The sequence below is a fragment of the Acipenser ruthenus genome, chromosome 1, assembly GCF_902713425.1.
Source record: "Acipenser ruthenus chromosome 1, fAciRut3.2 maternal haplotype, whole genome shotgun sequence".
Lineage (NCBI taxonomy): Eukaryota > Metazoa > Chordata > Actinopteri > Acipenseriformes > Acipenseridae > Acipenser > Acipenser ruthenus.
Window position 1 is genome coordinate 83,340,114 of NC_081189.1, and position 24,012 is coordinate 83,364,125.

Below are 24,012 nucleotides of genomic sequence, written 5' to 3' on the forward strand. Positions count from 1 at the left end.
AAGTGCTTCCAGTAGAGTTTTTTTTCCATTAATTAAAAGTAAACTCTGGTTAGAAAGTGGGCCCCACGAATTCTAATCTATAAACTGTCAAGGATTACTGGAAGCAGGGGATATTTTTGGCTACAGAAAAGTCAAGTTTGTTAAACACATTTATACATAAAGCAAAACCAGTTTATTGAGAAAACACCAACAAGTATGTTTTTACTGTTGAGAAAGCAATATATTTTAGACCAAGACTGGAATAATTAAACAGAGCTGGTGTTATATATTGAAAACATCTCACTTGTATTCTTATTACTTATTAAAACTTTGTGGTAACGGAAAATATGTCCAGTCTGAAGATTACCTAATATTTTAGAGATCAGAAAGGTAGAGGACATGAGATCATATCCAATTAATTTTAGAAGGAGTTATTCAGACTATTTAAATATATTATTAACTTAAAAAGAAGAGCTGTCAAAACAGACCAAATGTTTAGATGTAATTAAGTCTTCTGATGTACGAAGCAGAGGACAAGTTCTATAAAAAAGTCAAGGCAAGACTCCAGCCAAGTATCATTCAACTTGGTAACACAAGCTGTTTGGTCCATTCTCTGAAGATCTCTGAAAAAGCTGGTTGCTGTTCGGTTGTATTCAGAAGCCTCTGCCTTCGAAGACAGCTCTTGTCTATACATATATTCTATACAAAACATCCATATATTGGGAGGTAAGCACAATCTTGAATTTATCTCTCACTTACATTGAAGCATTGCTAGAAGGGATAGAAATTATATTTTAGCTTTAGAGAGTGACATATTGGATGCTTTAGGATTTAGCGGTGAGCGCTTTAGTGTTTTGCATGTCTGGTCTAAGGGCAAAACATGTGATAACCATAAATGTATCGAAGTGTTTACGCTGTCAAAATTGTAAAGGCACTGGGTCGCCCAGATTGTCTATTAGCAGGGATCCGACGTGGTCTGTAACAACCACTTGATCCATTTTTAAGCATTTAATAAACCAAAGGAGTACTGATACTGCTCCGATTAGTTAAAACGTCAAACCTGAATGGGTCTGTGCGATTTTCTTGATTACTTAAAGTTGTCTGGATATATTATTATTATTATTATTATTATTATTATTATTATTATTTATTTCTTAGCAGACGCCCTTATCCAGGGCGACTTACAATTGTTACAAGATATCACATTATTTTTACATACAGTTACCCATTTATACAGTTGGGTTTTTACTGGAGCAATCTAGGTAAAGTACCTTGCTCAAGGGTACAGCAGCAGTGTCCTCCACTGGGGATTGAACCCATGACCCTCCGGTCAAGAGTCTAGAGCCCTAACCACTACTCCACACTGCTGCCCCCATATTGTAAGCCAGTGCATGAACAATCCACTTACAGGAGTCCAAAACATCTGTGTCCCCTCTCAACGTCTCCCCTGAGTTTAAAACTTCTTACGCCCCTCCTGTCCCGCGGGCGGAACATGGTACTGCAATTACACATTATATAAATCATTTGTAATATTATTACAAAAGCAAAAGAGAAAAAAAAGCTGATTCAATATCAAAATCGTTGTTTTCCTACCGTCAAACAGCAAAGGAATTTTTCGAATCCGTCATTTCACCGCTGAGATATCCCCTTGGCAATGTGACTTGTATCACATGCTTCTAAAACAGCTGCAATCGACTAGCTGTGCGTTTTGCTGCTCTGGTCTTACAGCTGTCTGATGATGGTGAAACCTCCCTGATTACGTTGTAGGGGAGGTCACAAGCTGTCCAATGATACCTTGACTTTGTTTGTAGCCCAATCCATTACAGAGTAATCGATCTGCACAGTAAACATACCCCTATCTATTGCAACCGAGTGCGCAGCGTTACGCACAACGGATCACGGTTTTATAACATTTTCTGATCATTTTTCAATTTATAAAATCGAACAAAATGTCGAGCAGTGTTCCAAAGCATCCTAAACAAAGTAGATTCAGTCTTTCTGAAGTTTTGGAAGAGATGGATAGGAGTGAAAGTGATTGCGAAAATTATCAACTTCCTGGTTTGGAGAGTGCTGATTCAGTGTCTGAAGCAGCATTGAAGATGGATTGGATCCTCTTCAGCATTTGTAAGTATAATGGATCCACACTATATATTATTATTATTATTATTTTTTTTTTTTATATATATATTTTTTTATTTTTTTATTTTATTATTATTATTATTTTTATTATTATTATTATGCATAATTTTCAATATGCATTTTTTTACTGTAAGTATGTTATTAGAAAATGCAACCATTTGACTCTCAAGGGACACATAGAAATAACGTTTTTTTAATAATTTTTTAGCAACACCATGTCTCAACTGTGCTGTGCTGCTCTATACAGTCTCTGATCTTTACATGCAATAAAAGTTGCAAGAAATAATTGTTGCTTCCTGACCGTTTTTATTATTTTCTCATTGATGTTCACTGATTTATTGCATGAGAGTGTTTAGCAAACTTTTTTTATATATATAATTCCATGATTACAAGGCGTGGTGTTACTCACCTAGAAACAGTGTAGGTTTTCTTATCCTTTCAAGATAAGCTGTCTGCCTCCCCCAACAGTCACTCACCCAGTTCCTTTGTTTGCCACATGTCAATCAAAGTAAAGATGAAAGGAACTGAGGTGTTTTTAGTCTGGCAGCTTGATTTGAGAGCAGCCAAGTTCTCTGCAATCTCATTATTATTAGTATTATTATTGTAGACATTTGGCAGACACCTTTATCCAATAATCAATGTTCACCTCTCAGCAGTGCAAATACTGTGCTTGAATCTGTTGCTCATTGATACTGATAATGGAAATGTTATTCTAATTTTCAATTTATTTCACTTTTTATTTTCAGTGAGGACACTGAAGAAAACCCTCCCCCCTCAACAAGTGAGAGTTTTGATGTTTCTCAGCAGAAAAGGCATACTCATCATGCATACTCATCATGGATACATTTCGGGCACCCCAAAGCTCTCCAAAAAGGCCACCTTTTGAATGAAATATTGGACAAAAAAAAAAAAAGGGGGGGGATTACAAAATCTAATTCATGTGGCAATGGATAGCATGTGAGGTGCCAGAAGTTCACATTCCTTTTAGAACTTGCTCAAGAAACTAGTGTATCACTGGACATAAAGATTTACACAATGTTCATTTTTGGAGAGGTTTGGGGACCCTTTGTAAAAACTCCTGTAGAATTTGATCCCTTTATTCAAATAGTTCCAAAAATCTGGCTCTTTTCATATGCTACAAGTTGAAAAAATGACTATAGAACATAAAAAAATGAAAAGCGTTTGTTGTTTTTTTATGTATTTTTTTCTGGATATCTCCTTCCAGTGTGGTACTGAGCAAGACTTTTATCACACCTGAGGTTTTATTCTTGATGCCCAAGGGGTTACCTTGAATTCAAGCCCTGAACCATGCCTGTGCTGTCTATACTTTGGAAGATATTGTGATTTATTTAAGGGCACAGCCCCCCAGGCGGAAATTGTCTGTGAGGGGCTGGGGTTTTGAGAGGTTAAGCGTGTGCTTCGAGCATAAAAGAAATATCTGGAATCTGACAATGTATAATGCTATATTTTTTTGGAACCGGCTATTTAATCTTTAATGACCCACAGTCCCAACTCCCAGTTCCCATAGCAATACACACAAATTATATATATTCTGGCTCTCAAAACATTTGGTCAATTTGACCAAATGTTTTGAGAACCAGAATATATATAATGCCTGTTAAACCATATCATTAATTGGGGTACCATGGTCACACATATTATTTGAGATACCTGATCTACATCTTCGTGAAGGCAGTTCAGCTACTTGGTACCACCGCTCCTCTTTGAAATCATAGCACTCCACACTGCGGATGGCTTTAGGGGCCTGCCCACCAACAACAACCATTACCTGAAATCACAATATTTGAAAAACATTTTTTATATAAAAATACTGAGATAATGGGGTGGGCGAACACATGGAAGAAAAAAACAAACAAACAAACAAAGAAGAGAAATTAAAACCATAGAATCCTTAGACCTGATAAATAAAGCACTGGCTGTTGCTTCACTAAGTTTATATACCCTGTTGGACAGCAGTGCTGAGGCTGGTATTTCAGTAATAAGGTTAGAATTTAAACACATAGCCATGTGTTGTCTCTAAATTATATAAAAAAAAAGGTTTAGCATTTTTACACTATTTAAGAGGCTTAATCAACTAGAAATGGGAGTTTTTCTGAACAAAAATAAAAGCAGAAAACAAAGTACTTTAAACAAAGAAACAGAAAAGTGAAAAAGATCTGTATCATTTATATTTTGTTATGTTAAAAACAATGTGATTGGGAAAAGGTTAATTTCTAGCAGCGGCAGGTTTGCAAACTCATACAAGCTCCCCATGGAATGCTTAATTAGTTTCTTACCTTAGGAAGATTGATGGGTGTTCTCACTCTGGTCCTAATAGTTTTCATCATGGATCTCTGGTCAGCAGGAAGCAGATGATACTTCATGGCTTCAATAAGGTAATCTTTACATGCACTGCTATTTTTAACCAGGGACTCCTCTTCTACTCTCTAAATGACAGATAGTGTACAATATCATGTTGCAGGAACATCCATATAAATGTCAGTCTGTGTCAATTTAAGTGCACATTTCCTAAAGCAATCAGCCTGTTTAAAAATATAATTGTATTTACTGATTATTGGCATATTTATTTTGTTATATAAAATACATGACTTAAAATCTTAAATGGTAACATTTCTGTTTCTTATCTGTCATGCTTCTTTTAATTTGGGTAACATTATTGGGCAATTTAACACCTGCACTTCTGAGAGGCTACATAAAATGGACTACTGAATTCAACTTAGATAAAAAGTGATTTGAGTTTAATTTAATATACCTGGACCAGGTATTCTCGAGAAAGCAGAGGCAGCCGCACATGCTCCATAAGATGGGCCATGTGTTCCTGACGGACATCCTTATCATGATTTACCCAGGCAATAACCGCTTCAAACACCTGTAATTATACAGCAAACTGCTTTAATACAGAACTGCCATTGTGATGAAAACAACAGTTTCATTATTTGAGCCAATTGAATTATTTTTTAAAACCTTCATTACTTTCTTCGGAAGCTTTGTTGCTCTGTTGTAGGGCTGTGTTTAGGCTGTAAAACCTGATCATTTACACAAAACAATTTGCATCTACCCATGAATACAACAAGAGATGGTTATTATAAGATGGCTGGCAGATTCTCCATCCTCCTCCTCATTGTTCTTTTCCTATGTTCTTATTATTAGGATTTCTATGCTAATAAAGCTCTTTGGAACTAAATCTGATGTCAGACCGCCATCTATGGACTGTAACTAAAACACTGCATTCATACAGTGGAAAATTATTCAATATTGTTTCAAAATATCAGTAACATTCCGTTGTGGATTATTTATTAATTATCTATTTATTAAATCTTTCTTCATCAATATCATATCTAACTTACCACAGGAGCATTGATTTGGTTAGTAACTGTAGCAACTCATAGCCCAGTAATATGCATTTATCATTATTATTATTATTATTTATTTCTTAGCTGACGCCCTTATCCAGGGCGACTTACAAATTGTTACAAGATATCACATTATTTTTACATACAATTACCCATTTATACAGTTGGGTTTTTACTGGAGCAATCTAGGTAAAGTACCTTGCTCAAGGGTACAGCAGCAATGTCCCCACTGGGAATTGAACCCACAATCCTCCAGTCAAGAGTCCAGAGCCCTAACCACTACTCCACACTGCTGCCCTATGACTGTTGACTGTGTGTCCAACTGATAACTGAAATTGTTAGACCAGGCTACTTTCAATCTCACCTTCTCCTCAGATGGTATTGTAAGCTTATCGCTGGCTATCAGGCTGCACACCTGCTCAATTCCCAGGTTCAGGAATTCCTCACTTTGCACCACCTCTGCAAAGTGCTGCTCTGTATATATAAAAAAAATCAAAACCATTAACCTCTCTCGTTACAATGTAGGGTGTAAATGCGTTGACAAGTTTAGTTTTAATAATCAATTTAAACAGTTGTATATAAGGTTTAATTTAGGTTTGAGAAGTCTGAAGGTAATATTAGATAGAGCATGATTAGTGGACAATTCCATTATAAAGTGACCATGGCCATGGGAAAAAAAAAAAAAAATTCCTCTATTTTTACTAAAGGGTGTATATTTATGCATGCTGTATTATTTTTGTTCAGTTTGTGCCCCCCCCAAATTTTTTTATGAGGATTAAAGTGCTTTCTTTTATTTGGTGAACTTACATTTTTGTGTTCATGTTAACGCTCCTGAAGTAAAACGTCTAACAACTTACTGTGCCGCTAGTTAAATTGACAAAGTTAGTGTCAATGTGCTAAAAACACATGTATACTAGACGCAAGTTTCATTTTAAACGTTCTGTCATTTTCATTGATTTAAGATTGCCCGTAGACGTACCTTTAAACGGAAGTGACACAGGGTGCTAGTTCAGTCACTTCATTCAAAGCACTTGGATTGCACTTTATTATAACAATTCAGGTCGCACTTCAATCCATTTTTTAAAATATTTTTTTTATGTGTACCAACATGTTCAGTGCCGGTGCTAGGATTTACTGTGAAGTGGAGGACCTAGGACCGAGGACCCCACCCCCCCAAAAAAGCACAGCACAGCCAAAGACAATCTTTTGAAAATAAATACATCAGCAGCAAAATCTGAAATTGGTCAAAAGCATATTATTTTTTATTTTCCAACAAAACATATTCTAACATTATTTTATGACTGAACAAGACAGTAAATCAATCAAGTAACAGTACATCCAAATATTAATAAATCAATTACGTAACAAGATTAATCAATTTGATTAATTACTCGATTTAGTTCATATTGAAGCATATTAATGGCTTCAAATTGGTCACAAAACGCATTAAATCATAGGCTTTACAATTAATCGTATCAAGTACAAAACAAGTTAGTATGAAAACGCTTCTATTAAAAAAAAAAAAAAGTGCGCATCTCAAAAAACTTAGCCCACAGTACAAATACATTCGTTACTCAAGCGAAAACATCATTCTATGAACACAATTAACAAAATATTTTTTTTGTTTGTTTGTTTTTTTAAAAGTAATTTTTTACCATCCGTTAGTGAAGGCGGATTTTCGTGAGGGAGACGCACTCCGACACATTCAGCTTGTTCGATGTGGAAATGGAACAGGTTTTAGCCTTTTCGCTAAATCATTTATTTCCACATCTGTTCTAGCATCATGGCTGACAGTGATGTGGTGGTGCTGTTTATGCATTGTTCATGCATGTTTCTCCGTGTGCAGATCGGGCTGTTCGACCGAACAACATGTCCCACGGCAGGAAGGTGGAACGGTTTCGCCAATTCAGGTTGTTCAGTCTCACCTTTAGGATCACATCCCTCAACAGAGCATTCACATGGCTTTAACACTGACCTATTACCAGTGCGCTTGCTGCGTCCCGCCTCCAGATAAACAATCCGTTAGCTCTGATTTGAGAACTTGAGTTTTGATTGACAGTCCACCAATACTACCTTGCTCCGATTTCTTTTTCTAATCGCAGTAGATTAGACCTATATTTTTTTATGTGTAGTCATTAAAAGTAGGCTCAGAAAAGCAAACTGACTCTGGGCTGGGCCCTTGCACCCCCCCCCCCCCCCAGCTCTGAACATGTTTTTATTTAATTCAAGTTTTGTCTCAGTTTTTAGTTACTTTAGGCACGTCCACTTTTTTTGTCTGCACTGATGTTCACATCACAGTCAGCAAAGGAGGAAAGGGGTGTGTTAGGAATCCGATTGGCCGCAGTGTTTAAAAAAAAAACTTTCCCGATGTAGTTTTTCTATCCCTCACTGTCACTGCTGACAGGTTATGTGGTCATTTATCAGTAGTTCAGAAAGCTGTTAGAGAATACTGCATTAGAAAATCCTTCATTCAGCATTGTTTAGAGAACCTCATTAGGTATATTTAAATTATATTCTTATATAAGTATTAAGATCTAATTATCTCCTATTTAACAATAAGTATTATCTACAAACTCAAGGTACATCAATGGGGTTGTCATTTGCACCCAACTATGCAAATCTATATGTGGGCTATTGGGAAAGCCTATTTATAAATGACAGATCCTCTCACCCTCCTTTACAAAACATGTTATTCTGGAAACTATATTGATGACATTTTGATGGTATGGACTGGTTCTGAAGCGGATTAACTTTTGTTTAGCGAATATGTCAATAGAAATCATTTTAATGTAAAATTTATAATGGAATACAGTCAATCAGAAATACATTTTTTAGATCTGCTTGTTTTGATTAATTGCAATAGCACGCTAAATATTTCTATTTTCAGAAAAGCAACCGACAGAAATATGATTCTGCATGCGAAAAGTTATCATTCAAAGCATATGATTTCTAATATACCTTATGGGCAATTTGTACACAAGATGTATTTACAGTGATACATCAGATTATGACATTAAAGCTGTGGGCATGCAGAACCATTTTCAATCCAGAGGGTACAACAGTACAACGTTAAATGGCTTATAACAAAAGTGGAAACATTAAAACAAATAGACTTAATAAAACCTAGTAACAATGACCAACCAACCAAAGAAAGAATGATGTACACTATGGAACACAATCATCTCTCCAATGATATTTTAAAAAATATTTTGAAACACTGGAGAACATTAGAATGTGATCCTCAGCTTGGTTCACTATCTGCTACCCTCCCGAGATTTTGCTTCAGACGAGGTCGAACTATAAAAGATTCAGTAGTGTCTTCCATGTACAGTTGGCCAACGACAACAATACATGGAAACTACCAGTGTGGTAAATGCGTACATTGTTCCAATATTCAAAATCCAAAGCATTTTAACCATCCACATACAGGTAAAAAACTTACTCCTGTTATATGCATGTTGAAATGCCCATGTGGATTGGTATATATTGAACAAACAAAACAAAAAACTTAAAAATTAGAATAGCAGAACATAATCCAAATTATTGTTAAGAATGGCTGCCTTATGCAATTGCCAGTCACTACCAAACGATGAAACATGGCTCAGTTTCTGGTTTTAAATGTACTGGCTTGGAAAGGGTGGTAGTACCCGAGAGAGGAGGAAATGTGGTTAAACTGCAGATTGAATATCTACATTGAAAACAATGGAACCGCACGGTATGAATGAAAATCTGGATCTTAGTCCATACCTGTAATTGACATCTAAGAGGTAAATACATTAATGCAAAATACAAGATTTAATAAAACTAATATATTATATATATATATATATATATATATATATATATATATATATATATATATATATATATATATATATATATATATATATACACACATACACACACACACACAGTACTGTGCAAAAGTTTTAGGCAGGTGTGAAAAAATGCTGTAAAGTAAGAATCCTTTCAAAAATAGACATGTTAATAGATTATATTTATCAATTAACTAAATGCAAAGTGAGTGAACAGAAGAAAAATCTACATCAAATCAATATTTGGTGTAACCACCCTTTGCCCTCAAAATAGCATCAATTCTTCTAGGTATACTTGCACACAGTTTTTGAAGGAACTCGGCAGGTAGGTTGGCCCAAACATCTTGGAGAACTAACCACAGTTCTTCTGTGGATTTAGGCAGCCTCAGTTGCTTCTCTCTCTTCATGTAATCCCAGACAGACTCGATGATGTTGAGATCAGGGCTCTGTGGGGGCCATACCATCACTTCCAGGACTCCTTGTTCTTCTTTACGCTGAAGATAGTTCTTAATGACTTTCGCTGTATGTTTGGGGTCGTTGTCATGCTGCAGAATAAATTTGGGGCCAATCAGATGCCTCCCTGATGGTATTGCATGATGGATAAGTATCTGCCTGTACTTCTCAGCATTGAAGAGACCATTAATTCTGACCAAATCCCCAACTCCATTTGCAGAAATGCAGCCCCAAACTTGCAAGGAACCTCCACCATGCTTCACTGTTGCCTGCAGACACTCATTCGTGTACCGCTCTCCAACCTTCGTCGAACAAACTGCCTTCTGCTACAGCCAAATAGTTCAAATTTTGACTCCTCAGTCCAGAGCATCTGCTGCCATTTTTCTGCACCCCGGTTCCTGTGTTTTCGTGCATAGTTGAGTCGCTTGGCCTTGTTTCCACGTCGGAGGTATGGCTTTTTGGCCGCAAGTCTTCCATGAAGGCCACTTCTGACCAAACTTCTCCGGACAGTAGATGGGTGTACCAGGGTCCCACTGTTTTCTGCCAATTCTGAGCTGATGGCACTGCTGGACATCTTCCGATTGCGAAGGGAAGTAAGCATGATGTGTCTTTCATCTGCTGCAGTAAGTTTCCTTGGCCGACCACTGCGTCTACGGTCCTCAACGTTGCCCATTTCTTTGTGCTTCTTCAAAAGAGCTTGGACAGCACATCTGGAAACCCCTGTCTGCCTTGAAATTTCTGCCTGGGAGAGACCTTGCTGATGCAGTATAACTACCTTGTGTCTTGTTGCTGTGCTCAGTCTTGCCTTGGTGTATGACTTTTGACAGTAAACTGTCTTCAGCAACCTCACCTTGTTAGCTGAGTTTGGCTGTTCCTCATCCAATTTTTAGTCCTCCTACACAGCTGTTTCTGTTTCAGTTAACGATTGTGTTTGAACCTACATATTGAATTGATGATCATTAGCACTTGTTTGGTATAATTGTTTAATCATACACCTGACTATATGCCTACAAAATCCCTGACTTTGTGCAAGTGTACCTAGAAGAATTGATGCGGTTTTGAAGGCAAAGAGTGGTCACACCAAATATGGATTTGATTTAGATTTTTCTTCTGTTCACTCACTTTGCATTTAGTTAATTGATAAATATAATCTATTAACATGTCTATTTTTAAAGCATTCTTACTTTACAGCATTCTTTCACACCTGCCTAAAACTTTTGCACAGTACTGTATTATATATAATGATTTCCATTACACGAGAGTAGATGTTAAAACTTCATGCTGATTTGAACTCGGCTCTCGCCAAGATAAGCACCAACTAAGACGTAGCTTTACAGTAAACTAATGTGATCCATATGTGTCTCCATCCATTTGCACTTCCTTTCATATGATGTAGATATCCTTCTGTCTGGTGTTGATGGCTGAAGTGTAATGCTGGCTCCAGGGATCAGCTTATTGCCTCCCTAGCGCATCAGCACACACAGCGGCTGCGATGCTGGCTCCGTGGATCAACCACAGTGCGGTCTCCCCAGCGCATCAGCATGACAACCGTCTGGATTGAGCTAAGTAGGGTACATCTCTGAGGTCTTCAAGTGGGCACCTTCCATCCTCGGTGTTTCGTTGACTAGCCCACGACACCTCAAGAAGGATCGACGGTGATTCTGGCGTCCCAGCATCACCCCCATCCGTCCCCACTCAACTCAGCCCAGCTTACTTACCCGTACATCAGCATTTCTTTCTTTCTATTGTGCTTGAGATCTTCAGCCAGAATCTTTCGTCTCAACCACAGCCAGTTGCTGCTCTTCTCTGCTGCTTCAGATAAGTTCTTCACTGTGCGACGCAACTCTTGGTCATTGAATCCGGGTTGTAGAGTGTGCCACAAATCCTCGACAACCCACCTCCACTGGGTAAACCCGGACTCTCCATCCTCGCTGTTCTGCTTCAGTGGCTAGTTGAGCATACCGCAGTTTCTTCCTCTCATACGTCTCATCTACAGCATCCTCCCATGGCACTGTTAACTCTACCAGGTGAACAAGGCGTGCTGATCCAGACCACAAGACAATATCTGGTCAAAGGTTAGTGGTGGCAATCTCGGGTGGAAAAATAAGCCGTTGACCAACATCTGCCAGCATTTTCCAGTCTCTAGCAGCTTCCAGTTGTCCTGGGCGAGGATTGGTTTTAACACCTTTTCTTGGTGGTTACTCTCCTGGGCGGAGGAATGTTGTCTTTTGTGTGTAATGTTTTGATGGAACAGGTGGCAACTTATTGGTCATGTTACGCTTGTCTTCCAGTGCCAAGGCCAAACATCGCAGCACCTGGTCATGGCGCCAAGTAAACCGTCCTTGGCTAAGAGCCACCTTACATCCTGTCAAAATGTGCCTTAATGTTGCAGGTGATGAACACAAAGGACATGAGGGATCCTCTCCTACCCAGAGGTTTAGGTTCTGTGGTGATGGGAGAACATCATATGTTGACTTGATGAGGAAACTGATCCTGCTTTGTTCCATTGACCATAGGTCTAGCCAGGCAATCTTGCGTTGTTCCACACTCTCGCATCTCATCCATTCTCCCTGCATGGCCTGGGAAATGGCCTGTATGCACCTCATCCTCTCCTCCTGCTTTTGCACCTCGTTGACTACCAGCTTCCTCTTTTGAGCTGGGGCTGCCTTGTGCCATGTAGAAGGAGCTGAACTGAGACCAAGACCCCCTCTTCCATGCTGAACTTGCCCCATGATATCACCAGTTCGAGGGGTAGCCTTTCCATCCTCCACAGCTTTCTTTGCCGCCCACTTTCTACCAGTTTTCAACACAGGTGCTACCTCTCTTACGCATTTGTTGCGCGACTACTAATGTCATTTCCAGTCGAACCTTGGCGCACTTAAACTCCTCGGTTAGAGCGGAGACTGGTAGCTGCAGTATTCCTTTACCATAAAGTCCCCTTCTGGTGAGGCAGCGTGGAACTCCCAACCATTTCCTGATGTATGAACTGATTAAAGCTTCCAGCTTCTCTGCTGTTGTCAAAGAAACCTCGTACACAGTCAGTGGCCACAGCAACCTCGGCAGTAGACCAAACTGAAACCACCAGAGTTTTAGTTTGCCTGGTAAAGCGCTGCTGTCTATGCTCTTCAACCCTTCCACTGCTTGTTGTCTAACTTCTCCCACACGAACGGTGTCTTTTAGATCCCCGACATACCATCTCCCAAGACTCTTCACTGGCTTTTCAGACACTGTTGGTATTGCCTCACCATTAATGAAGAACGTTTTATCTACTACATTGCCTTTAATTATAGAGATGCTCCTTGATTTAGTGGGCTTGAATTGCATTCGTACCCACTCAATGTTATTGGTTAATTTGCCCAATAACCGATTAGTGCAGGCTACTGTTGTAGTCATGGTTGTCATGTCATCCATGTATGCTCGAATTGGTGGTAGTCGCATTCCAGAAGCCAAGCGCTCTCCTCCCACTACCCATTTTGATGCCCTAATGATTACTTCCATTGCCATGGTAAAAGCCAGTGGAGAAATGGTGCATCCTGCCATTATTCCAACTTCTAGGCATTGCCATGTAGTGCTGAATTCTGAAGTTGAAAAACTAAATTGCAAATCTCCAAAGTAGGCCTTCACTAAATTTGTTATTGTCATCGGTACACTGAAAAAATCAAATGCTGCCCAAAGACGTTCATGTGGCACTGAACCATATGCATTAGCCAAATCCAGGAATGTCACATGGAGCTCCTTCCTCTCCTTTTTAGCCGATTGAATTTGTTGCCAGATCACACTGATGTGTTCTAAGCATCCTGGGAAACCTGGAATGCACGCTTTGTGTATTGAAGTGTCAATGAAGCAGTTCTTTAATAGGCAAGTTGACAATCTCTGAGCAATAATGCTGAAGAAAATCTTGCCTTCTACGTTTAAAAGGGAAATAGGGCAAAACTGACTGATGCTTGTAGAATCTTTTTCTTTAGGTATAAAGACTCCACCTGCACGGCACCATGCTCTTGGTACAACCTGTTTTTCCCATGCCACTTTCATCAATTTCCACAGGATTCGTAGAACTCCTGAAGCACTCTTGTACACTCTGTACGGAACTCCATTAGGCTCTGGAGATGAAGCCCTTGCTTTTTTCACAGCTCGCTCTACTTCTTTCCACTTAGGTGCACAGTCCTCCACATATATATAAAATAAAATGTTAATTAAATCAATTTTAGATTTTCTGACATTTATTTATTTTAAAAAAAAACAAAAAAAAACACACTATATATTATTTTTTGGAAAAATGTCCATTTAAATGTTAAAATACCGTCACAGCCATAACGCTGTGTCACATCCATAATGCTTTAGAACTAACAGTCCACTGTAGAAACAATTTCTATCATCTTAAATTACATATTTAACACTAACTTAAATAGACATTAAAATCAACAAATCAAATGGTGCAAGGTTTTAAGTTCAAAATGTAGTTTTATTTTAAAAGAACCAAACTCGAATAATAAGTCTTTCAGACAACCCCTCCAGAAAAGACACACTGTAGTAACTTAAGAATAAACACATTTAAATAAACAAACAAATACAAATCACAATTCTCCATTTTACCAGCTTGTTCGTGGACATTAGAAAAAGAAAAAAAAGACTGCAAAATCTACATTTAGGCCTAAATCAATCAGTCCTGGTCTGAACTGAAGTCTTAAACATATGCAAGCAAAAGCCGTTTTCACAATGAAAAAATTGTCACCCAGCTGACAGGTAAAAAGAAAAGAAAAAAGCTACCAAGAGAAATCAATGCACTCTGAACAGCCATGTCTGCAGGTTTAGCTGGTTGCTAGGGAAACCTCTAGATTGCAAAGGCTTGGCAACTGAATACTGCTATTAGTTGACTTGACATAATAATGCTTGTATTTTAGCCTAGAGCATTCTTGGATAAAGACACATTTATATAAACTTGGGCTCACAAAAACAAACGTGGTCCCCAAAATATTTAAACAATATCAAATTAGTTTCCATTTGTCACCTGTTTACAGGTGGTAGCGTGGTTGCCAATAGGCGAAATCTGTCACAAGGAATATCTGTTACATGAACAATGTAAAATAAATCATTTTGTAAAAGCATGGATGCACTCTCCGTGTGGATTGTTCATTAAGTCTGAGATTCACAAATCATATCTGACTGAGGTGTGATCCCATTCTCACAAAAATATGGTTCATCATACAGTACATTTTAAGTACAAAATGTAACCAAGACAATACAAGGGTTAAATTCCATCCCTTGCAGTTACATGCTAAAAAGAAAAGAAAGACACTGTGTGTGTGTCAAGTTAACTGAAGAAACACCAAGCAGTTAGGACTCAACTGGCAGTATCTGCCTGCAGGCAATAATCTAACCATTATCAATGTCAGGATTGATTTATTTATGTGCTTATATATACATTTTATGCACACTCCAGTTACATTGGGATAACAACAAATCATATGTGGGCATAACTTGAGTGTTTTAAAAGCCTGCCAGGTCTTGGTATGAAGACACTGATTATTGTATTCCATAGGACAGACAAGGTGCATGAAAAAAAAAACAAAAAAAACCAAAAAAATCAGCAATGCATGCATTCACACCACCTTAGATGCAAGTCAAATTGCTCTTCAAGAACTCAATTTGTAGGTAAATTATGTACTTCTGTACTTTACAAAATTAGTTACTATGTGTAGTACTTACCTGCAAACGTGTTGGCTCTATTCAGCAGCTGTGTACATGCATGCATATCTGCAAAGGCTCTGATCCCTAAGCAGTTGGTGGAATGTAGCTGTGATTCCAAGAATTCACAACAAGATTTTTTCACATCCTGTAGCTGCAAGAGACTGGCAGCTGGAAGCAGAACCTTAAAAACAAGAGGAAACAGTTTGCTAATGATGGGGGATAGAAATTGTATTAAGAAGAATGCAACCTGCCTGGGAGTCAAGGACTGCAAAACAGCTGCAACAGACAAAATTAAAAACCTAGGACATTTGTATTACCGTTACTAGAAAGGAATACAGTTCTTCCCCATGTTCTATTTAAAAGTCCCATTACTTTGGTAGTGGCATATTGTCAGTGGCATATTGTGTTAATATGTCAGGTTTGCTTTTTATGCTACAAACAAACCATTAAGACTACCTGTAGTCAGGAGTGTAAAAATCTATGCATCATTTTCATAAGATTTTTTGTATTGTGTGTTCTATATAGTTCTCTATTATTTTTGCCTAGGTTATTATTTGCCATGTATAGTAACTGTTCCAGGCACAATAGGCTCAGCTTAGTACCAAGTATACTCATTTTCACACATACCTCTTTGTCTGTCAGATCTAGCCACCCACACACAGACACAAACTAAATCTGCTTTAGGAACAGCTGCAGAACAAAGTCAGCAGAAATGATTGAATACTCTGCTGAAATGCAGATCTTGACAATGTCTGTCTCAAACTACTTTTCAACAATTTTACTATATTGGATACTAGGAGAGGGAACCAAACTCCTTGTCTAATTCCAGTAGCACATCTCCCTCAACCACAACTGCAGATGAAACAGTAAGAATATTAGTAAAATTTCATGCATATATATATTTGGAAGCCAGGGTTTAAGTGCCCTTAAAGACAAATGTATACAATATTGAAATGCCCTTGTGTGAATCTACATTTAGCCTGTTGGGTTTAAAATAAAACAGGATAGATAGGAGGCTGCAGGATGCTTTATCAAGCAAGGTACCATTCTAATATGTCATGGTAACGTGTTATCTTATATTAAAGAAAAAAAAAAATCTGTATACTAGGTCACAAAAACTGGTGCCACAAAATGTTGTTTACGATACCATTTGTACTGCAGTATCTTAGAACTTATATATATATATATATATATATATATATATTATATATATATATATATATTGTTTTTTAGTTTTTTTTTTTCTGTAGTTCAGAAGTAGGAATTTGATTCCTTATTTTTAGAGTTTAACAAAACTAATATTTTTACTTAATTGTCATGTATTAAATTCAACTGAGAGTGGGAAAGCTTGTCAAAAGAGTCAGCCAATTCACACAAGTATGATTCATGGAAATCTGAGTGATGGTGGAATGCTTTGATCAAGAATGACTTTTGAAAAAAACAGCACTGCCCAGTTTCAACCACAAATACTATGAAAAAAAAATATCAAGGCTGGAATAAAACATATAGGACTGCATCCTTTTGTGCAATAATACTCTTAGCCCTAGATATTCTTTCCTTTGTTAGGCCAAAAATGACCGATAACCTCAAAAGGAGGCACTATTTATATATTCTCTTAGTACAGCGTCATGTGCTTGTGGTAGAACTAGTTGGTTAACCAGTTGGTTACTGGGAAAAAAAATCTGTTACATAAATGAATCAAGCAAAGTTTTAGCCTAGTTGGTAAGTGTTGAGGATTCAGAGCTACGTGATTGGGGTCCAGATCAGGCATTCACCAAGGGAATCAAATCACTTTTCCTGCCTCAGTCCTACCTAGCTTTAAAATCATTGCAATAAAAAAATCCAAACTAAAAGTGATACTGAGCCTGATATTGAAGTGATGCAGTTTCATCATTTCCAAAATGTCTAAAAAAAAAAAAAATTAAAAAAAAAAAAAAAATGATATTATAAAACTAACAAGTAACAACATCGTATCAAGCAGAAATCAGTAACATTGTTGAGAAGTAATACAAATTATGCAATAATTATCTATATCATGCACAACCCAACTGTGATGAAAACCAGAAGAATATTTCATAGTTCTGTAAAAATGTACAGCGAGCATGTTTCTATGGACCACTAATACTCTGTACAGATTTCAATAACACTTGATACATGATTTGGAAGAAGCATTTCTTTGTTGTCATGGAAACAGTGGAAGTCAAGCTGGAGAATCAAATGTTATTTTGAAATCATAAAACTGTTGAAGGAAGGTTCCAGAAAAACACTGCAGATAAAAGATACACACTGGGCTTTAATACTGTTCCTACCAGAAGTTAAACTAGAAAGTAACAATATCATATGAAAATTCTTGATATACATATTAACCAGATGTACTCCAAATAAGAAAAGGGATACAGATTGCAAGGCTTTAATAGCAACAAAACAATTTAAAACCAAACACATGCATTGTATGATAAGCCACCATTTACTATGTCCAAAACCATGGACTAAAACCACTGTAACCTCCGTCAATATGTCAAACACAAGATAATAGTACAACCTGTACATTCTCCTCTGTGACTTGGATTTCTGCTGTATAAACATAATCAATGAGCATCCCCAATGTCCATCCGTCCATTTCCTTTATCCGGACTCGCTTAGCTCTGCTCTCACTCATCTCACCTGCAAGGTCAAAACAATGATTGCAAGCAATTATCAGTAGTATACACACTGTAGTAGCATATTTTCTCTACCACAGGTGTAAATGCAATAGAGCAAATGGTATCATGACCTACATCGCCAAGACCTATGGTGCGGCTCACCGCGCATCAGCGACCCCTGTGGTCTGGCCGGGTGCCTGCAGCCCTGCCTGCAAGCTGCCCAGAGCTGCATTGTCCTCCGACGCTGTAGCTCTGAGGTGACTGCATGGTGAGCCTGCAGCGTGTAAAGAAGCTGGCGGCTGACGGCACACGCGTCGGAGGACGGCATGTGTTCATCTTCGGCCCTCCCAAGTCAGCGCTGTTGTGGTAGCGGTGAGCTGAGCCTAAAAATAATTGAACATTCTAAATTGGGAGAAAATAATAAAAATAATTGGCGACTACTAAATTAAAAAAAAAAAAAATGTTAAGTGGTTTTCTAGATAGAAGTAAAAATGTAAGTATGACATACATGAAGAATGTCCTTATCAAGTTTCTTAAACTGGATACGTAGCTCTCTGCATACATTATACAAAACTCTAAAGTGCAACTTATATACAGGTGCCTCTATCTTATACCCATTGCCAGAAATAAATAAAAGTGAATAAAAGTGTATTACGGCTACCCTTTACACTACCTTCCAACAATGAGTTCTATTTTACACTGAAGTCTGGTTTAAAAAACATCATGTGTCAATGTAACAGTAGGAAAGCAGGTCTCTCACTGAAACCAGTGTGTGAAAACTCACTGTATTTAGAGAAAATTCATTGCACCTTCCAACCTTGACACTTGCAGTAATAAAGGTAACATTCACATTACTGCTAAATGTGTAAATATTACCAACGCAAAACATTTAATACATATTTGCTATTTAAAGGCAAGTCCTGTTCCGATTTCTTATCACACTAGGAGCTATTCACAAACTCACAATTGTTTGTTTATAGATTAAATCATTTTTTGTATGCATGAAACAAATATCAAACTTTATTTAAAAAGGATCCCTTTATATCATCCACATTTTCCTAACATTTAATTAATCTCCTGCTTAATATTGCATTATGTGTTCTGTTTGATTCTCTATTATTGTTTCTGCTAACATCATAACTATTCCAGAGAGAAATTCCTTCTTTTGAGTGTGTGTGAAGCAGTGTGCAGAGAAACCTGTGCAATGTTAATATGCTTCCCCAAAATCAGACAAGTAGTGTTTTAAGAAGAAATTTATCAGGAATAGAATAGTGAAACATCATTAAAATAACTAATGAAAAAGCTTTAAAAAGAACTAATGAGTTTAAAAGTAACCTTTGTGAATAGGCCCTAATGGTGCTGATGACACCCTTTTTGTATGCAGCAAGGTCTTTCAAAAAAGCCAAATACCTGTAAACATTGCATGGAAGTAAGGACTGCAGGCTGCTAGGACCACTCTGTGAGCTGCAATCTCCACATCCTCAGCAACAATTGTCACGTCACACAAAAGATTTTGACTGAAAACAAGAATGTACATAAATGAATTAATAAAAAATATAAATATGTATTTGGAAACACCCAAGGAATCATTCCAATTTAATATTTTTCCGGTCAGAAGAGTGGCTTTATCTTGGGAGCTGTCAAGGTAATGGACTGAAATAATTTCTACTGCTTTATATACAAGGATTTTAGCACAACTTTAATTCCATAACTGTACACATATTAAAGTCAGTACTTTTAAAATGTATTGCTTATTTTTTACATGAAAATGAGCCTACTGTATTGTTTAGTGAGTAAATCATTTAAAAAAAAAGTATTAAATAATGTCAATAGACACTAAGGTAGCTTCTAAAAAAAGATGCAACATTACATAACTGATTACAAATTTTACACACTACCTAACATCACTGCTGTGTTATTGAACTGTTCCCACACTGTGAACAAGAGGTGTTGGACTGAATGATTTCTTAAATCAGGGGTTCAGAACTGGGGGTATGCAGCAGGATGATTCAGAAATGCAAAAAGAAGAAAAAGAAAATAATGACACTGATTTTATTTTTTAAGCGGTACTACATATCATCTCTAAACCACTGTGCATAAATATTACATTTTTATTTAGCAGCTCAAAAGGTTAGTATAGTACGGTTTCAAAATTATCATCCACTTATACGCATGCATGATTTCGATTTCACAGATTTTCACTCTCATATTTGGTGAAGCAGGTGTCTGGCGATTTTGCCTATGGAAACTTCTGTGCAACTCATGAACTTTGCAGTTTTCAACTAGTCGTATAATTGAATACTAAATCAGTGAAGCACAATCTTTCTGAATTTATAGGGCAGCAGTGTGGAGTAGTGGTTAGGGCTCTGGACTCTTGACCAGAGGGTCGTGGGTTCAATCCCCGGTCGGGGACCCTGCTGTTGTACCCTTGGGCAAGGTACTTTACCTAGATTGCTCCAGTAAAAACCCAACTGTATAAATGGGTAATTGTATGTAAAAAAAAATAATGTGATATCTTGTAACAATTGTAAGTCGCCCTGGATAAGAGCGTCTAAGAAATAAACAATAATAATAATAATAATAATTTAAGTATAAATGCTCCAGTAAACATAAATAATACCCACACTTTGATGGTCTTTGTTTTATTTATTTATTAGGCGTAGCTGAATTTTGGTGTTTGAGTACATCCAGATTATTCTGTGTATCAATTTCAGTAAAAAATAGATGCATTTCTTACTTGGAAAAAAAGAAAGGAGAAAAAACACAAGAGTCTGCAGAAAATGCAAAGCGACAGAACAGTATACCGATTCCAATAGGATCATTTTCATGTTTGCTTTAATAAAAAGTTTATCACTGTTAGTTATAGTTTAGTCTTGAGGTTAATGTTTATGTTGTAAACATTTGAAAAATGTCACACAATTGTGCTCAGATGGGAAGGTTGAAAACCCCTGTCCTAAGTGTTTAACTTTAGGATTAAACAAGTTTAAACCGCTTTAACTTTTACATATTTGGGAATTACTGTAATCAATCGAAAAAAAGTTGAGTTATGTAATTTGTTTTTATTATTATTATTATTATTATTATTATTATTATTATTATTATTATTATTATTATTATACAGTGTATATCCTGCTATACAACAATGCTGTGCATGAAACTACATGTGTACAACAAGTTTACAGAATATGGAAAGATACTTAAATAAATAACCTCACCCTGTACTGTCCACAACCTGCTGTATGAACACAACAGTAGCGGACATCTATATTTGACAATGGTTAGAAGTTTATGAAATTCTAAGCTTTGAACACTTAGAAAAACTTTAATCATTTCAACTCTGAACTACTGTATTAACTTCCCTACTCTTCACAAAAACAGCTATGGATTTTTTACTGCAGTGTACCTGCGTAAGTCGTTCATCACTTTGAAAGCTTTTTTCATATGACGGGGATTCACGGTGACTGAACACTGCTTCTCAGATACATCGTCTTTCAGATTGTGGGGCTTGTGATGGCACAGCTTTGTGCATCTGTAAACAAACAAAACATGTTACCGTTAATACAACCTGGCAGATCAGCAGCCGTTGACAGTATCAAGTACTACAATCAGGACTGGCAGGCAGATTCACAAAGTAAAAGACCACAGACAGAGGTGCTGACACAGGGAGTGCAGGGATACCTAAACCAACTGATCCATTGATTTTTCTAAATCCTAGCTGGCTAAATGAGTAGTGGATAGACTACATAGCCATCAAACCAAAAGATATTGGAGTGGCTGTGTCATCTCAAACCACTTACTGTATTAGTAATACTAAAAATCATTTAAAAAACATGGTTTTATTATGATAATTGTATTTTTATTAAAATGTTTAAGTGTTGTAAATTTAGAATCACATTGATTTTCCTATTTAATTGCTTTTAACCATAGTTGAGCAACAACACTCTGAACTGGAGTTTTATACTAATACCGTTTTGTAGTTGGACTAAGGAATAAACTGTTTAAACAAAAATAAATAAATAAATAAAAGTGCTGACCCCCCCCCCCCCCCCAAACAAAAAATCTGTAATAGTAACCAAGTGTAATTCCATGTGTATTTTTTTTAATTGCAAACCCTGAACCAGTGCAGCATTGTTCAAAACCGCCATGGGCACAGGGAGCACTCATGTATACCTATCTACATCACTACCATATTGAGTGCAAGATGAGTGATAGTATTAGGATCTTGATGCAGAGTTAGCTGGGGACGCCTCTGCACTCCTGTATAAACGAGGACAATCAACAGGGTATAGTTTGCCTCACCGCACTTCAATGACCCCAACAGGGAGTCTCGTCTCCACAATATTAAAACAATAACTGGGTATAAAATTTCACATCATTATGGTACTTCAGATTTTGTAATCATGGTACATGGAAGAACTTAAAGTAGCACAATGCAGAGTTTTGTCAAAGTCTGGCAGATGGTTCAAAAGGTCCTTCAATAGCTTAGTCAATCAGGTCTCAGTTTTGTGAAAGTTAGATGTCACATCACCAGATATCAAAATGCAACTCAACAGCAGGGTAACAAAAGTGGCCATTATAGGATGCTACCCAGGAGGTTGAAGTCGCAGATAAGACAACTGACTACTTGAGAGGACTGCACAGGTGCACATACTGTACTCTACAATATAATTAAACAAATAATAACAATAATAATACATGTTTAAAAGTGGGGGTAGTGGTCATACAACAGCAACAGCTATAAAAATCGCATTTAATAATTCAATTCATTTTGAGGACTACAAGGTATAGTGTATTTGACCATGCACTGTACCAGAATAAAACATTGAGACTCATTGAATAATGTTGTTATTTCATCTTTAGCAAGAAAGCAGTGTGTGCAGCAGTGTGGAGTAGTGGTTAGAGCTCTGGACTCTTGACCGGAGGGTTGTGGGTTCAATCCCCAGTGGGGGAAAACTGCTGTTGTACCCTTGAGCAAGGTACTTTACCTAGATTGCTCCAGTAAAAACCCAACTGTAAAAATGGGTAATTGTATGTAAAATAATGTGATATCTGTATAATGTGAAATAATGTATAATGTGATATCTTGTAACAATTGTAAGTCGCCCTGGATAAGGGCGTCTGCTAAGAAATAAATAATAATAATAATAATAAAAGACTGGATTTTTCAAATACAACAGTGCACTAGCTCCTAAAACCCCACAAATGTTCCCAGTGCCATGAATACAATGCCTGCATTTATCTTTCCTGTGACTGATGTGCTCATCTGCATGTGGTAAGAAATGAGATGCACAGTATGTGCTTCTATGGTAACAGTGCTATCCCAGAACGGTGTCAGGCATACATCTTTTTAAACTACTTTATCTACTGTCCTTAACTGAAACAAAGTATTGCAATTCATAAAGTTTTACAACTGTAAATCTTTCTTGTTCCTTTTTTTACAGACACTACCATAATTAAACTTAGTTGTTTCTCACTGTATGTTAAATCATTTTCCTGAAGCCAATTAGGTACTGTACCTTGTTAAATCTCTACGCAGAACTTGATGAAGTAGACTATATTCCCTTCACACAACCTACATTACAATAAGTGCTAGTTTAAATGCTGTAGACATCTGTCTGCAGAACTAATTCATATTTAGGTTAAAAAAACTGTCACCTTGAAAAACAGAGAAAAAGAAAGAGAGAGACTTGGCTATAGCTATTGCATATAGGAGACACAGACACATCAAGCAATCCTGAAAAATTTTAAGTGGCACAGAACAGAGAGCAAGGGATGGTTGAATTCCTTTTGTAAGTTAATTATCAAGGATTCCCGGAGTTCAGTTGCCAATAATTATTACAGAAACGAGGAAGGTGCCAGAAGGCACTTAACCAATTTACTCCAGTGTTTCTCAACTCATACCGTCATGATCTGTAACAACCA

At 37.2% G+C, this 24,012-nt stretch overlaps 1 protein-coding gene across 1 annotated transcript in view; it reads right to left on the reverse strand.

The window, feature by feature from the left end:
• The window catches only part of LOC117421278 (kelch-like protein 2), a 48,188-nt gene that overhangs the window by 18,818 nt on the left and 5,358 nt on the right, over positions 1-24,012 (reverse strand). Inside the window, exons 3-10 of the mRNA XM_034035468.3 lie at positions 21,494-21,619; positions 19,501-19,607; positions 17,991-18,112; positions 15,467-15,629; positions 5,857-5,966; positions 4,892-5,008; positions 4,416-4,565; positions 3,790-3,907 (exon numbers count right to left, since the gene is read on the reverse strand). Coding sequence (XP_033891359.1) covers positions 3,790-3,907; positions 4,416-4,565; positions 4,892-5,008; positions 5,857-5,966; positions 15,467-15,629; positions 17,991-18,112; positions 19,501-19,607; positions 21,494-21,619 — 1,013 coding nt within the window. The remainder of the gene's footprint in view (positions 1-3,789; positions 3,908-4,415; positions 4,566-4,891; positions 5,009-5,856; positions 5,967-15,466; positions 15,630-17,990; positions 18,113-19,500; positions 19,608-21,493; positions 21,620-24,012) is intronic.